This window comes from Platalea leucorodia (genome assembly GCF_965183815.1).
Source record: "Platalea leucorodia genome assembly, chromosome: 4".
Taxonomy (NCBI): Eukaryota; Metazoa; Chordata; class Aves; order Pelecaniformes; family Threskiornithidae; genus Platalea; species Platalea leucorodia.
Window position 1 is genome coordinate 58,793,747 of NC_138826.1, and position 16,394 is coordinate 58,810,140.

Below are 16,394 nucleotides of genomic sequence, written 5' to 3' on the forward strand. Positions count from 1 at the left end.
CATTGCTCTTCAAACATTAGGTAAATGAAAAGTAGAAATGAAGACAACAGTCCAATGTAGCTTGTGTAACAAAGAACAACGTACAGTGGAAAGGAAGGTATATTTTCATGGTGGCTATACAACTTCTCTTCCTTGTTTTGAAGAGGCTTTGGAGCTATGGTATTTATTCTCGGCCTGGCTCTTGGTTTGCACCACTGTAGCAATGTCTGCAATCCCTCAAAGGTGCTATGACAAACAAGGTCTGTCTTGTCATGGCTGCATGAAAGATTTCCCAGAAAGATCTGGGAAAGGCTTCTTCTCACAGAGGCAAGATAATTCTAGTTACTTTGCCTTGCAGATTAGCCACATCTCATCAACAGAGCTTCTACCTCTCCAGGATGTTCAGTGTGCTTGGAAGCTGGGGCATGCTCCTTTCCTCAACGAGCTGCAGCTCCTGGCTCCGTACCCATCCCGCCACGTGCCCTTCTGAATGCCTCTGCTTGCCAGCCGCTTGGGCTGCTCACCTCCGCTTTGAAGGCTTTACATTCGTTCGGAGAAGTTGGCTTGTGGCATTGAAAAAGAACAGCTTGTGATTAACACAGTCTGTTTGCAGTTTTTCCTCTCTGGGGGAAAAAAAGTGCTAATTTTCTGTCCAGAAGCTATAGTCACACCTCACTTTTGTTGACAGCACAGAGGGAACCTAAGTGAACGGTCACAGAAGTGGTTCTTCTCTTACTCTGCAACTCCTCCTGAGTGAACCGCTTCAGCAGGGCAGTGGGTAGCTTGTACTGCCGGCAGCACTCTTCCCATGCTGTGGGTGAAGACCTGTGTTGCCAGACCTGGCCTGGGTTTTTTGGTGATGGAGGAGACTTAAACAGAAAGGGGATTGGTTTTTTTTGTTTTTGGTTTTTTTTTTTTTTTTTTTTTTTTAATTTGCTTATCAAAAGAGTTTTTCCCATCTGGCCCTGACTCCATGGCCAGGAAGACCATCTTGCAGTGATCATGTTTTTAATTTAATGAGACCATGAGGTGGTGATGTCTCTTCTCTAAACAGTAATACAATAATAACACTATATACTGTAGGATTAGTGATGGCTTTGGGAGAAATAAGAAGACATGTAAGGATTTTCCTTATGTAATTGGAGAAGTGATAAGGGCAAGGTAGATGACAGTTTTTAACACCATATTGTGAACCAGGTTCTCCTTTAAGTAGCGCTGGAGGAGTTCAGCCTTTTCCCAGGATTGTCTTTAATCATAAATACACACAGTGAGAGCTCTTGCTGTGAAGTTGTTTGGTTTTTTTGTTGTGTGTGTGTTTTTGGTTTGTTTTTGGTTGGTTTTTGTTTGTTTGTTTGGGTTTTTTTTGTTTGTTTGGTTTTTTGTTTTTTTAAATTAACCTTTACGGGAATGTGAATGATCTAATGATACATTCACTGTCTAACCTTATCAGCTGGCTGAGGGAATGCTTTTTCCATTTATCAAATGATCTTTTTTTCCCCCATTCTCTGTTTCTGAAACAGTTAAGAGGCCTTTTCTTGAAAGTGTTCATCTGAAGGGATAGTGAAATGTGTGACATGGAATACACTTAAAGATTTGTTACTGTCAGTGAAAAATCCTTCTCCATTTCAGGACATATGATAAAATAGTTTTCCTCTTAAAATTAGAAAGTTCCTATTTTAGTCTGCTTATAGTATCTGTACCACATGTATCGATACTCTTTATTAGCAAGGGTGGGGAGGCAGTTTTCATGACTATCACCTTAGAGAAGTTTTTAAAAATATATTTAAAATTCTACTGCGTGATATGTATTTTAGAGTGTAATAATTGGTGTAATTTTCACAGCTTTAGAGAACTATAAGAGGTAAGTTTTCAGGTTGCGCTTTACTTTGTCCTCGCTGTTTAGGACCTCTGGTACATAAGGAACACTTTTTAAAGCCTTGGTAATCGTCCTGGGCTGGACAGGAGTTGCTTCCAAAGCAATTGTAACAATCATATAACCTGTATTCACTGATGCAACTATAATTTACATCTGGAGTAATTGGAAAGGATCTTAATAGTGCAGGTTATGTTCATTATCTTAACTGAAAAGCAATGTTAACATTTCCAGTAGCAGGACTATTATAGATACCATGGACTACATAACTTGATTCAAGGACACGTTTTCCTTAGACAAGAGTGGGAGGATAATATTTCTGTTAAAAAATAGCACAGCTAAGAGCAAAGGAAGAAAACACAATTGTAGGGAGCGGGTTCTGTATTACAGCCTTCTGCCATGTAAGCCCTGTGGCTTTTTACTGGAGACCAGAGATGGTATCTTCTCCTAGGATCAGACCATTTGCTCACTGATGGCACAAGTTAGTAGTTGTGGTCATGTCACAATGAGATGAATGGCATTTTTCACATACCAGGTATTTATTTTCAGATCAAATATGGCAAATTGGGAATTCCTCACCAAGTCTATATGTCTATGGTTTGAAATGTATAAATATAGCTATGTTTGAGTTATCGGCATGCCATACACACACATGCACACAATTCTGAATGAAATCTCAAACCCTGAAAAATTGGAGTGGATTTTTCTGTATAGTTAAATGTCCATCTCCTGATCCCCCCAGCACCAAGTTAGAGCATTAAAGCATTTCTAGAAGAATTCATGCTCAATAAGATAGGATGTGAAATAAAAAATATAATAGGTAACATAGGCTAAATGCTCTGCTTTGTGTGGAAGCTTATTCTTCACAGTGCCTTTGTGGTTTGGGGTTTTTCTTGTTTGTTTTTGCTTTTGTAACCTAGTCTGTGAAATGGCAGTCATAGGAAAAAAGTCCTAGTATTTTTTCATTTTAAATGAAGAAGTTGGAAAATTCTGAACGACTAAAATTAAGGTTCTGGTACTGTCAACTAATGTTGGTACGATGCTTTATTTGTAACTGTCATACGGCCAACTGTGGCCCCTCTCCTAATGTTGCCCCTTCCCGCTCCCAGTACAGAGGTTTCTTCCTGTCTGAGAAAGCCGCGCTGCTCAGTCACAGGCTTTGAAGCCGCTGTGCTCTCCCTCTCGCTCCAGTGTGTCCTCCGTGTGCTGGTCTGGTTCTGTGATGGTCCCTTCTAAAGCCTTCCCCGTTCGCCGGTAGTCTAGTTCTGTACAGCTGTCTCCAAACCACGTATATCAAGCTCTGCTGACTTCTCCAGAATAAGCATTATTCTTACCATATTCTTGTCGTGGAGTTTATGCCTTTTACCGACACAGAAATGCCTCCTCTTTATAGATGCGGTTGTGCATTGAGAGCAGTAAGTGTTCCATTCTGCTAGCTTTGATGTTTCAGGCTCATCACTTTCCTGGTGCATATGTTCTCCTGTAACTATCAGTGATGTTGGTTATTTCCTAGTGTTTATCTCTGTAACGTTAAGTACAGCTGAAAAGCAAATTCTCAGCGTTAAAACAGCTGAACCGTTTTAGAGATGAGAAATGTTTGTCCTTCACTGGGTGACAGAAAAGATGAAAAAGATTCAGTAAGTCACTGATACTAACAGGATTTGTAAGCTTTAAAATGCTTTGTGAAATGAGAATGTCAAGGGAGAGCTTTAAATATACCGTTTTAACTCTGCAAAGCCCTCAGTTGGTCTTTGCCCCGCAAACCCTGATGTGAATCACTTTTTTTATCCGTGTAAAAGCCTTTTCCCCTCTAAGCACAACAGTCCAGTTGAGTACATGTGTACTCGCCATACTTGACACAGCAGATCCTGGCAGGCTGGTTCCATGTTAATCAGATTGTGCCTGTGATGTTCCTTGCCTGAAGAAATTATTTTGCATTAAAAAGGACACTTTTACCATCAGTGGATGCTGCTGTGGTGATAAGAGCATGGTCCTGATAAAGCTTTAAGGTAGGGTGGCTGCTTACAGCTGGTGTCTTATGCATGCAGGCGAGACTTTTTGTAACCCTCCTTGAAATTTGACATTTATCAGCAGGAGTTAAATATTCATCTCTGCTCATCCTGACATCCTGTTCACAAACCTTTCAGTTACAGACCATGTGATTGAAAAATGTACTTTAGGAAAAAGTACAGTAACAATAACCTCCTGCCTGGTATTTGTACAGCTCAGTAAGAGTTCACCAGTACCTCAGTCTACCTCTTGCCTGTTACCTGTGCTTATTAGGGACATTACTCATCTGTAGACTGTATCCCTTGTTTCTGCTTCTCCATTTCTTGTATTTTTTCTTTTCTTCTTGTGTTTCCTTTCTTTCTCACTCTTATGCTTTTTGTCCTTTGCTTGTCTTTTATTTCACCCCTTTCCTCCTCTTCCGTTCCACTTCCAACTTCCTCTTCCTCTCCTGCCTCTTCCTCTTCCTCGTTTGGTCCTATTGAAGTTGAGCCCAATGCCGGGACACCACGTCGTAGACCTCTCTCCTTCTGCCCTTGCTGTGCCCATGAAGGTAACGTAACCTCACACGCTCCCTGTTCTTGACCGCAGCTGGGTTGTTGTAGCAGCACTAGTCAGCTAGTGACCACAAGGCCCCCAGCCCCGTCCCCAGCCCTGTTCTTGCTGTGTCCCCAAACCAACCTTCTCAGTAGCAACCTGGTAACCAGCTTCTCTGAGCCTGTGGCAAGGTACTAAAGGTACAGTATCCCTTTTGCTAGTCCCAGCTGTGCTAGGGAAGGTGTAGCGACTGGGAGGGACATCGGGCAGCAGCGGTGGGAGCAGTAACGTCACATTCGAAAGTTTCTGTTTTCATTTGGTGGCTTCAATTTTTCTATTCCTCCTGAAAGATGTTTGGACAGCGGGGTAAGGGAAGAAAATCTACTTCTTTAAATGGCCTTTTAATTAGTATATATGGATTAAAGGAATACTGTGTCTTTATAAAGACTGGTTTGCAAAAACATCCTTGAACTTTAAAAACCAACAAACCTTAAGCTAGACCAGTTTTCCCTCATCTGTCTTGTTGAGTGCATTCTTTAACTGTCCCAAATGGAGTTTTCTGTAGATTTTCCATTGCCAAGGCATGGGGGAAGGGGTTGTTTATGTGTGTTCATGGTGTAATTTTGCTAACCACTTACTCTGCTTTCTGTGGTGCTCCCTCACATCAGTTGTCAGTGCTCCCTCTCCAATCCTCCCATTATTCCTCTGCTCATTGGCTGTTTAAAAATACTTATGTATTTCATAGGTCAGTAGCGTTGTGTTTTTGGCTTTTTCTTAGGCATTTGTTTTCTATACATCCTGGCATCGGAAAGGATGGGGAGACTTCCCAGTGCTTTCATGGCGCCACAGCACTGGACATCTGCATGTACAGTCTCCCTCTCCTGTTGCCACATGGGCATATTGTGCAGAGATGCTCAGAAAGGAATGCTTGGAGCTGAGCAACACACTGGTATAAAGTCCACAGAGCCGGAGGCTCTTAGGGTGCTACTACCAGGTCTGGGATTCCCCAAGGGTCTGCTATTATGATTTTCCAAAGGCAGGTATTCTCAGCCTAAGCTGCAGTTTAATAGGAGTTGTAGGCTCTCCTTTGTTTAGCTCCAGTCCAGCACTTCTCCGAGATCCTAAGGATGGAGGCAGGGCACAGGTCTGAATTAACTAGCCATTAATGTGGTATTTGCCAAGTGTTTCCCAGAGTTTGAATAGTAAGCTTGCTGGTTGATTATCTTTAGCGTCAAAATGACTATTTGAGAGTTTTTGCTCTTGATGTAGTTAGTATGTACCCATAATAACAAACATGGACAGGGACGTTAGTTACTTTAGGACGCCTGGGTCACGTGCAGTGCAAGCTGATAAGATGCAGCAATGTGAAAATACCGTTGAGGCGGATTTGAGGCCTTGCTCCTGCCTCCACTCCCACGCAGGCAGGCGCGTTGCGAGTGTCCTTGGTGGTGTCTGATGCAAGTCATAGCATTCGTCTGCAGGTAGTTCAGTGCGGAATCAGTGGACCAGACCAGGAGATTGCTAGGAGGGGCTTCCCTGGTAAGCTCTTGATAAATAAGCTTCCCTGGTAAGCTCCTGTTGATAAATATCAACAGAAGGCTTTGGGAACAGCATTCTGCAATTTATTCCATATAACTCCTGACAGATAGGAGATTCGTCAGTGGACTACTGAGTAAGTTTAGGAGTTGTTGTTAAAATAAATGAAATACCAACTAAGACTTCCGTACTAGGTGGCCAAGGCCCAAGGTATTTTTATTCTGCTTTGATATTAGCAAATGTGTCTGGGGATTCTTTTTCTTTCCAGCGCTGATGTGCAATACAGTAGAAGTAGTTTCTGTGTTCACTGTGCAGAGGGGATCTTCAAGATGGATAGATACATGTGGCTAGGAGGAGCAGTCAGAAAAGACTTATTTAGCTATTGAAAAAAGAAAAGACGAGATGTTACTTTTGGCCAGTAAAATAAAAGTTTGAGGACATGCAATTGAAGAAAATAAAGGTAAACCGTGGAGTGGCAATTGAATCTGTTTCTGATGAGCATACATTTAAGTAGCTGGCATGAGGGTCTATAAAGCTCTTCTAATGAAAGGAAAAGTGAAATACTTACAGAAATCTGGGCTTTCTGCAGTAAGAGTGAGGAAGAAACAAGCAATCTCAAGAAAATCAGAAAGCAAAAAAAAAAAAAAAAAAAATCAGGCTCCAAAGAGAAGAGAATTCTTTTGGAGGTGACTTCCACTCTTCTGTGTGCTCTAGGCAAACTGAATGGACCCGGCTTGGGAGTGCTCTGGCAGCATCTTGCTCGGCTTTCTTTGCACATTTTGCCCCATTGTTGTTTTTGCAGTTTGGGCTTGTAAGGATTGCAGGGCGTTACCTGAAAACTTACCAGGTTTCTTTTTTGGCAGGCATGGGTAAGAAGGATGATCCCAAGCTGATGCAGGAGTGGTTCAAGCTGGTGCAGGAGAAGAATGCCTTGGTTCGCTACGAGTCCGAACTGATGATATTGTGAGTGAATGTGCAAAGCTTCAACAGGGGGATTATGTTACAAATAGCATTGGAAGATCTGTCAGTACTGTATTCCCTGTAATGCCGGGAGGTCAGCAGTCTCTCAGGCTGATTCTTGGCTGAGATATGAATCCAAGATATGACTCAGAAGAGTGGTAGAAGAAGGAATAGTAGCAATAGAGAATGAAAGTTCCAACTATTTGTGCACATGCAGAAGTATGGATGCATGTTTAAAGCTCTGAGCCCTTCCCAAGCCATTCTTGGATAAAACACGTCTTGTTCACACAAGTTTTTTTCGAGCTATGCAGACATAATGTATGACTCCTTCTAGTTTTGGTAGAGTCCACTTTTAAGTGTAGCCAAAAGTGTTTAATTCAGTCACCTTTGCCATGTGGCCCTCTGTCTGTAGTGGGACCCCAGTGCCTCTCATTTGGGCTCAGATGATAAGGCTTTTTTCCTGTTAATGAAATTGGGAGCTTTCTCAGTCCCCATGCTGCAAATTCACTGAAATTCGTTTCTGAGTATGTCAGCTGACCCAGGTAGTGTGGACGCTGATCGTCTTAGTCACTGTGTCAGAAAAACTCCAAGGTGTTGTCTGCATTGGAATTTGAAAAGGCAGTGGCCTGACATGTCTTTAGTTGATAAGTGATTTTGTCTTTAGAGCGGGAAGTGGCAGGAGATACATAGAGGTAAAGTATAATTTTGCAGTGATTGCGGATTTATTTGTTCCTTCACACCATTTTAGATTAATCCCACCCATAATCCGCTCAACTTTCTGTATTGCACTTCCTAACTGAAGGTAAAGAACCTGAGATGGTGAAAGTACATTTAAATGTCTAAAAAATACAGTTATATATCTTAGGTGTTTTAAGAGTTGTTCCAAAACAGATTGGTAAAACGCATAGCAGATATCTAGAGGGGGAGCAGAAATCGAGAATGGATATGAAGGAACGTATGGAGTATTTGAATATACCCAGAACTTGGATTCCTGATGTTTCCCTTTCAGCGCTCGGGAGCTAGAACTGGAAGACAGGCAGAGTCGATTACAGCAGGAACTCCGGGAGAGGATGGCAGTAGAAGGTGAGAGCAAAAGGGAACATTTCATCGATTGCATGTGCCTATTTCCAGCCTTGTGTATGCTGATAGTTTTTGATATCTCTGTAGATCATCTGAAGACAGATGAGGAGCTCTCAGAGGAGAAGAGGATCCTGAACGAGATGCTAGAAGTAGTGGAGCAGAGAGATTCTCTCGTGGCTCTCCTTGAGGAGCAACGGCTTCGAGAAAAAGAAGAAGACAAGGACCTGGAGGCAGTCATGCTTTCCAAAGGTTTTAGCTTGAACTGGTCCTGAGCTTAACACATTTACCTCTGCTGGTCTGTGTTGTCCAGTTGGCCTACCCTGAGTTCGCCAGAATTACATGGATAGGAAGATGTTGAAGGGGAAACCTCCGAAGGGTCCGACAGCATGCAGGGATTTGGTTTGAAGCACTCAGAAGCCTTTTGATAAGTGTGTTGGTTCCAGAAGCTTAAGTTTTACATGTCTGCAAGCCGAGTTGAAGATGATGAGTTGAGACTGTGGAGTCTCCTTGAGGTCCTATACAATGGATTGTATTTTTGTGTGTGTGGTAGGAGGGAGAGGAATAATCCATATGTGGGGAAGGAGGTTAAGGGAAGAAGTACCCTTAACTAAACTGGATTTATGGCAGTCCGTTCCTTTCCCGTTTGTACTACACCAGTCCTAATAAAAGGGAGGGAAGTGGCAACCCTCTCTGCAAAACCACAGCAGCCTGTAGCAGCCTGTATGGTGGAGTCAGCTGTCCAAGAGAGCTCCAGAAGCCCAGGGCAACACCTTCTTTGCTTTAGTCTTCCTCCCCACCAAAGAAACCGGCAGTTGATCATTATGCATGGATATGAAGAAATATGAAACAGAGAAGATACTACTTGTATGTGTGATGGAACTCTCTGCCTCCTGGTTTTGAGAGATGGGGGCATCAGAGGACTCTCTCCCTATCATAGCCTCCTAAATCTTCTTGTGGGGAGAAAAGGGGAAACGAAGAGAGAGAGAAGATGCCCTTCTGCTTTGCTATACACTGGAGAGACAGCTACTGCTGGCCTTAAGTCTTCATGGCCACAGCTCAGAGGCTGGTGGGCTTCTTTGTTCTGTTTTTGTTGTGACTGTTTTGACACTGGAAAATACTGACTGTGGGACAGTGGTAAGTGTGTGCTGGGGCAGGGGTGTTACCAGGCGGCATTCCCTGGCTGTTAGGCCCCTAAAAGGGAGAAGCCCTTAAGTGACCGAACCACCATTAAGACTTTTCAGTGTTTTTATTTTTTTCCTCTGTATTTTGTTTTTGCACATTGGAAACGAAGCTTAAGACCTGCCTGGGCCCTCAGTCACTTTGACCCTTTTATGTCAATTAACTTATTTTTTTAATACTTGAAAGAAGATTCATTTTTGTATCTTTTAGGAAAAAAATGGACGAGTGATGGGTGTGTGTGCCTGCTGCATCCTACAACTTCCACTTCTAAATTACTGGACGTTGTTACCTGTGGCTATTTATTAGTGTTCTTATTAATAATTTGATTGTTACACATTTGATTGCGGAGGGAGTGTTTTAACTCTGTTAGAGAAAGACACTACTGCGGATTGGTCCCTGCTTCACAGCATGGGCAGCCTTTATGGACCCACGGATGCATCCTGCCCTAGAAGTTTTCCTTTATGACAAAATCCTGTGCACTCATGGAGTTGTAAGAATCTATTTCTGTTCCTAGCATACTTTTCTTCTGCATCGCAGATTCCCTGTGTTGGACTAATAAACCTATAATTTATTTAAATTTTACATTTTTATAACAAGAAAGCCAAAACTGTGAGGTAGAAATATCCCTTATGTCTCTCTCTCTCACTGAAAGAGGGGACCCTCACACTCCTGAGATACAGCTAGAGGGACTTACATGAAAACAAAAATAGCACATTTCCTGCTGCATCTGTTGGAAGAAGCTCCTTTTGTCTCAGCTAGTGAAGCTGCTGCTTTTCAGCCAGGAGGGTAATCATTGTAATCATCTGTTAAGCAATGAGCAGGACATGCACTGAGCAATTCAGCGCCATTCACTGTTTGACAGATTCTCTGAGCGCACTATGTCCTTAACTTGTCCTGCAGAGCTGAAATAGCACTGTGCGTTGGGTATGCGTCCCGTCCTTCATGTGATGTGTTAAGAGGTTTTTTCCCCCCTTGGGATGCTGACTATGTTCTCTTCTTGTTAAAGAAGTACTAAGCCTGCTCCCCGACATCCTTGAAAGTGTCCCATTCCCAAGCGTGTTCATACAGCGTGCTGACTCGTTCAGCTTGAACTTACGCTGTTGGTGCGAGGTACCCAGGCAGGGCTGAACATCCTTTAATCTTTTGCCCCAGGACAGAAGTTAGCGTGGTTTCTTGCTGTTGGCTCTCTGCCTTCTTCAGAGAGGTCTTCTGTAAGCCAGGGTCTACGATTTGAATTCACCTCTGACTCGGGAGCATACCTCAGCCTGAGGAAGAACGAGTAGGACTGTCCCCAGAGACTCTGAGCGGTGCTGATTGTGAACTGTGGAAACATGTTTTTTCCGCCTCAAGTGTTCCCCCGTTATTATCACCCCTACTGTTTTCTGCTAAGGCATTACAAATTAAATCCAGATGCTCATGAAACCAAGCAGACAGGCAGCTGCAGTGCTACTTAGTAACTGTGCATGGCAGCAAGTGGTACCTGCTATACCAGCGTCTCGGCGCGTTGGCTTACCAACGGGATGTCCGGCAGAGAGAATTCCCCCCGTTTGCCAGTGCAGGGGCCAGCTGCACAAGTCAAACTGGCAGCGGTCGTTTACGTAGTCGGCACTTGAGCGGCCAGTGGGAGCTGGAGAGGAGGAGGGAAGGAAGAGGGAAGCTAGATACAGTTTTTTGTAAACTGTCTTGTGCAGAGAATCGGCCTCAGTCCATTTTGTAGTGCACGGGGTATATGGACCACGTCTAACTTTTAAGCAAAGATCATTGAACGTGAGCTGTAGAACGGAAAGAAATCCTGAAGAAATACCAGTTTACTACTTTTCCTTTTCATGCTGGGGGACGCTGGCCAGATCTCTGCACTGCTGAAGAGTGATATCGCTTGAGGGTGTAACGTGCCCTATTGTAGGGGAAAGCCACATATTCTAAAACCGAACTCTTTAGGTTATGCTGAAGTCCTCCAGCAGCGAGAATGAAAATGAAGAGCTAACATCGCACACACAAATTAATAAAAAATACACGAAAGGGAATGTTAAAAGGCCTTTTTATATCAAAGTGGTTGAAAAAGGCACAACTTGTATTTGCTGTTCAGTTGCACTTTAAGAATAAGACTTGCATATCAGATACTGGGTTTTTTTACTATCTGAATATTTTTAATTCAAATTTTGTATTTTTAAAGCTGAAGAAGGCTCTTGTGACCACAAGATCCCTTATTTGTATCAGAATCCAAGTAGGATGTTCTAGCTCTTTGTGCTGCCCAGCTGGGCAGCGGCACGTGACTCAGCCACGTGCATTCAGTGACGTGTCCCCATTTCACATATGAGGGGAGCAAAAAGGCCCTCAGCTTCCAAGAAGTGGGCATGCAAGGGCATCCGTCCCCCTGTGACACGGTCCAGTAGCGGGGGCTGGCCGCTTCCTCCCTGCAGTAGGGAGGAGGAGAGCCGAGCTTGGAACCTAACCTGTGTTCGTTTTGAAATGGGCACACCGAGGATGGGGCAAGCGCTTCCGTCCCCTGCGGGGAAGGGAGGGGGATACCACCTCCTGGAAACACCCGGGAAGCAAATGGGGATGGGGGAGTGAGGACTGCCAAAACAACCAATCTGCTGTTTTCATAGTACAGTTTTGTTTTTTTTTTTCTTTACTGTTCTGTTCCTTTTAACCATGTTTTCATTAAAACTCACAAATGGCTGTAAAATCCTGAGCTTCAAAGAACTATGCGTGGAGGTGGAGAGGTGACAAGACGTTTCAGCTCCAACTTCCAGACATGTTCCCTCTTTCAGTTAACCAATACCCCACAGTCTCGCTAGGGCATGTTACAAACTGCGTTCCTGAACATATTTTAGAGCAAACCGCAAGTTTTAAAAGTCTGTCCCTCTCTCTATCTGTCTCTGCATTTTATGTAAATATTTGTTTGTATGTAAAGACACCAGTGGATCCTTGGGTTACCCCCACAGTCAAGAATCTGAGTTTTGTGCAATGCCTAGGCCTCTCTTAGAACACGGTGCTTGCATAGAGCTAGTCACCACATTTGTGTGCACTCTGGTGGCTTTTAATATTTTTATACATCCTAATCCTGAACATTATGAAGTATTATAAGTGGTCTAGACTGCATGATCTAGAGCAGCCAGCAGCTCCATTTTCTTAGCAGCTGTTCCTACAATGTTCACAGCTACACCTTGTTTGGTTAACATTGTTTTAAAACGAGTTTTCAATTAAGTGTTTACACCAGGCACCAGTTGATGAGAAAGGTGTTGCATTATAAAATCTCCTGTGTACAAACTGAAAAGCCACAATATGGCTTTATGGGAATTTCAGTCATCACTGTCTGCAATAAAGAGAACTCTAAAGCATACTAAAAACCAGCCTGTATATAGTTCACAGAGAAAGAGATTGCTGGCTCTCGACCGTTGCAAAATAACAGAGATGAGCAGCTTTCCGAAAGTTCCTGCTTTTGGATTGCTCAGAGTACAGCTATGGGCAGGGTAGCCGGGCGGAGGAGGATGTCACTGAAAGCAGATGTGAAGGGGAGGATGCCATGGTCTGATGGCATTGCAGTAATTTAAATACTCTGTGTCTGTGCGTGCATGCGTGTGTGTGTGAAGTCTAATCCAGGTGAAGGGATCTGCTTTGGCACCTTCCCTTTTGTATGAAAGTGAACTCTGATATTCAGATTGTTCAAGGCTTTTACGGTTGGCATATATGGAGTATTAACAGAAAAGCGTATACCCTACCTGTAAAAAAAAAAAAAACAAACCACAAACTCTGTTCCAGCCTGTTTTCTTCTGTTTGGTTGTGTTTTATTGTTTGTTTTTATGCACACTTGCTTCGTTGGTGTTGAGATTTTAGCACCTCAGATGGCCAACTGAACTAAAAAAAAAATAAAGTCATTAATTATTTTTTCTTTTTGTTGGTGGAGTTACCGTTTGTTTCCCTTGCGTTCTCTCCCAGGGCTGATGATTAAAGAGGAAGCCGGGAGCCAGAGGAAGGTAGGTGATCTTGAGATGAGATAAAAAGCTAGTTGTTAAAGGGCCTGACTTCAATTTTTATTTTGCTGGAACACTTGGAGCCCATCTGAATTATCTGAGATACAAACAGATCGATCTTGATACAGCCCAAATACGTGGTCCTCCTTTCTCCATATTTTACATTGTTTCTTCACATTCTCTGTGAAGAGAAATTACGATCAGTAGCCAAGAAAGGGTGAAGGTAATTTAAATTGAATTGTAGGAACTAGGATTTCATTGCTGTAGCTGTAGCTCACTTCCTTAGCCTGCAGTACTAGCGTGAACATCTGACGCTGGTGTAGCAGCATTCAGTAAAATAAGGAGTGAATGACATCAACACCCCTGTGCTGACTTTCTGTGGTGTTTTAAGCCTCCACCACGCCGTGCCCATGTCTCGTCTGCACTGCGCCAGCTCAGGAAGGTTAGCTAGGTCATGTGCAGCGGGAGCTGTGCCCCTGGAACAGACCAGAAGGATTCGGAGGTTCAACCTCACCAGCTCGTGTGTCAGAAAAGGCCTCTCGCCTGGGTATCCCCTACTTGAAAGGGGCGGATGTTCAGCCAGAGTGGTGGGGGCTGGGTCCAGTAAACATCAGGAGCTTGAAGCCCAGAGGAATAACATCCAGTCAGCAGCACTGCTGTCATTAAGTAGACCGTGAGGGAAATCACAAGACTCTGTGCCTTTTCTCAACAGGCAGAAAACACACAGGATGTTGTGGGAAATCTGAGCCGGGGAAGTCCCAAACAATCAGTCTTACTTTCCTGCCCACCCAGCCATTTTCAAAACAAAGGATGAACTCGGGTGTTCCTAAGGTGGTGCCAGGGGCGGCAGGCCCTGCTGTAGGTGGCAGGAGCAGCACAGCTCGCTCCTTCGTTTGTGCAGCTCAGTAGGCTGGCAGTTCTTTGGGGACATTTCAAACCCTGCAGTTCTCCCTGTCCTCTTGGTCTCTTGCTTTCAAGTAGTAGTGGGAGAAAGCTGCGGTGACCCGGGAGGGATCTCTCTGGTGCCCAAAGGCCAGTCTGCAAGGATTTCTCCCTTGATGCCAAAAGAGAAATGAATATATGGGAAGTGGCCACTGGACTTGGGGACACAGGAGAGCGGATCCCATTCACAGCTTAGACCAGCCTTGTGACATTTCATCACGTTTTTTTTAATGACACTGCAAACTTGTTAGCCCCCGATGTCAATTAGGGACCCAGAGGTTCTGCGCTTTTATAAACTACGGACAGAACAGCCACTCTCAGAGAGACCTTCCTGTATTGCTTGCTTTGGCAAAGAGCTACGCTGGCCACTTCCTGCACAAATTAGCCACGTGTGCGTAAGAAAGAAGACCAGAAAAGGGCCCTCTAGCAAAGGCGTCCCGCCTCGGGAGCCCAGCGTGGTGGCAGCTGCTGCTTTCAGTTTCCATTGGTAATGAACATAGCCTTCAGGAGCCTCCGACCCTTTCTGCACGTGGCGTTTTACTCCCTCGAAGCTGCTTCACCCGCCCTGCGTTGCTCCCCTTGCCACAGAACCGTGACCCCCCCGAATCTGCGGGTGCAGCGCCTGGGTAAGGAATCGCACGGCAGTGACTGCAGAGGGAGCGGGAGCCTGCCCTCGGCTCCGAGGAGCAGCAGAGGAAGAAGGATGTCAATGGATTCATCGAGTAACATGCAAAGCCAAGACTGGACAGAGCCTCTTTTCGGCAGCAGCAGATGCACATTGTGTTATGCAGCTGCTCAGCCTGGCAGAGACCATGAACGTAACTTGTCAGGAAGAATAACTAGGGGGAAGCCGTGCCTAACACTAAGAGCAAAGAGCAGGTGAAAAACCTGGCAATTCTGGCTTCCCTCGTCTTTAACAGTTCTTGAAAAGTCCTCACCACGAGTCCTGTGACAGCTGCCAACGTTGGCGATTGCATTTTTAAGTAAGTCCTGCATATAGGAGAATGCTAAACCTAATCCTGTAAGGATGCTACCTGGCCACGCATCTCTCCAGGAAAAGCGTTCTTGGAGGAGATTCCCTTTAAGAATTCAAGCAGGGCCTGAGCGCATCTTCCTCCTTTAAATCCTAAGCGTCAGCAGCGACAGAGCTGTTACCAGAGAAAAGGATCCTACAGGTGGTAATGGGTGAGCGCGACAGTGCTGGCACATGGCTGCTCCGCCGCGTCGCAGCCGGCGTCATCCTCCCAGAGAGCCAGAGGGAGGGAGGGGGCCTCCTGCCTCGTTTTATAGATATTGCTCGAGGGAAGCGATGAAGAGTTGCCTCCTTCCTTAGCCTGCATCCTCTTACACAGCACTCCAAATAAGGAAAGAAAAAAAAAAAAAACACACAAACCTTGTCCAAAGTGAGCTCCGGAAAAAGTACCCTTTTCCCTTGGCATCTTTGCAACAGTGTAAATGCCTGTGGACAGCAAGGGCGTGGATAAATGAGTATTTCCAAACTTGCTGAGTATGTGGTGCTTTTCAGAATGTCTCAGACACAGGAATCACGTGGTTTCCTGTAAGCAAAAGACAAGATCACATCTCTTTTTTTATTATTAACATTTTCTATACAAATATATAAAATAATCTATATAACTCAAGATACAAAAAAAATGCAGATTTCTCAATAGAAATATATACACTTGGGGCAGAAGGAATAGAGAGTATGCATTTTGCCTACTTGGGGCTAGCAGTGCTGACTTTCCAAGCCCAAGTCGAACAGTTTGAAGAAACAGAAACTTCTCTTCAGTTCCTTGGAATTTACAGAAGCTGGCAGATACTCACGTGTCGCTTTTTTCCCCTACGTAATTCCCAGCGTGAAGCCACCCGATGGGCTGGCCAACACAGGTCTCAAACCTGAATCAGAATCAGTTTGGTCTTCATTTAGCAGAACCCCAGGAACTTCTTTAAAAAGCACTCCACAAGCCCCCTCCTGATCCGACATCCTTTGCGTGCTCTCTGTAGCAAAACAAAGGCTGAAAGTGGTACCATGACTCGGCACGTTAGGAAGAAAGAGCATGACAGGAAACCTGTGTTAAATACAAAGTAAGCATTGCTTTAAACAAAACTATGTTCAAACTGTAAGCCTGTATTAAATGAAAATTAGTTCAAGTAGAACTGTTAAACCCATAGGACTCTATTAAATGAAAAGTTAAGTTTATTTGGCAGGGATGCAAGTGCTTATAAATGGGACGCGAGGGGATTCAGACCGAGAAGCACAAGGTCGGGACCCATCCGAGTTCCAGAACAATCCCGCCAGCCGCGGGGCCAAAGGCGGGGCCTGC

General features: G+C 44.3%; 1 protein-coding gene across 7 annotated transcripts in view; it reads left to right on the forward strand.

Annotated features, from left to right (window-relative positions):
* The window catches only part of MICAL3 (microtubule associated monooxygenase, calponin and LIM domain containing 3), a 165,981-nt gene extending 152,933 nt beyond the window's left edge, over nt 1-13,048 (forward strand). For 6 of the 7 annotated variants that reach the window (XM_082310800.1, XM_082310794.1, XM_082310796.1 and 3 more), the window contains 3 exons: nt 6,796-6,895; nt 7,902-7,975; nt 8,060-13,048. In XM_082310800.1, the coding sequence (XP_082166926.1) occupies nt 6,796-6,895; nt 7,902-7,975; nt 8,060-8,244 (359 nt within the window). In that variant the 3' untranslated portion in view covers nt 8,245-13,048. Of the gene's footprint in view, nt 1-6,795; nt 6,896-7,901; nt 7,976-8,059 lie in introns of those variants that run through there. The other variant, XR_014228069.1, reaches the window with a different exon arrangement.
* Nucleotides 13,049-16,394: the final 3,346 nt, after the last annotated feature.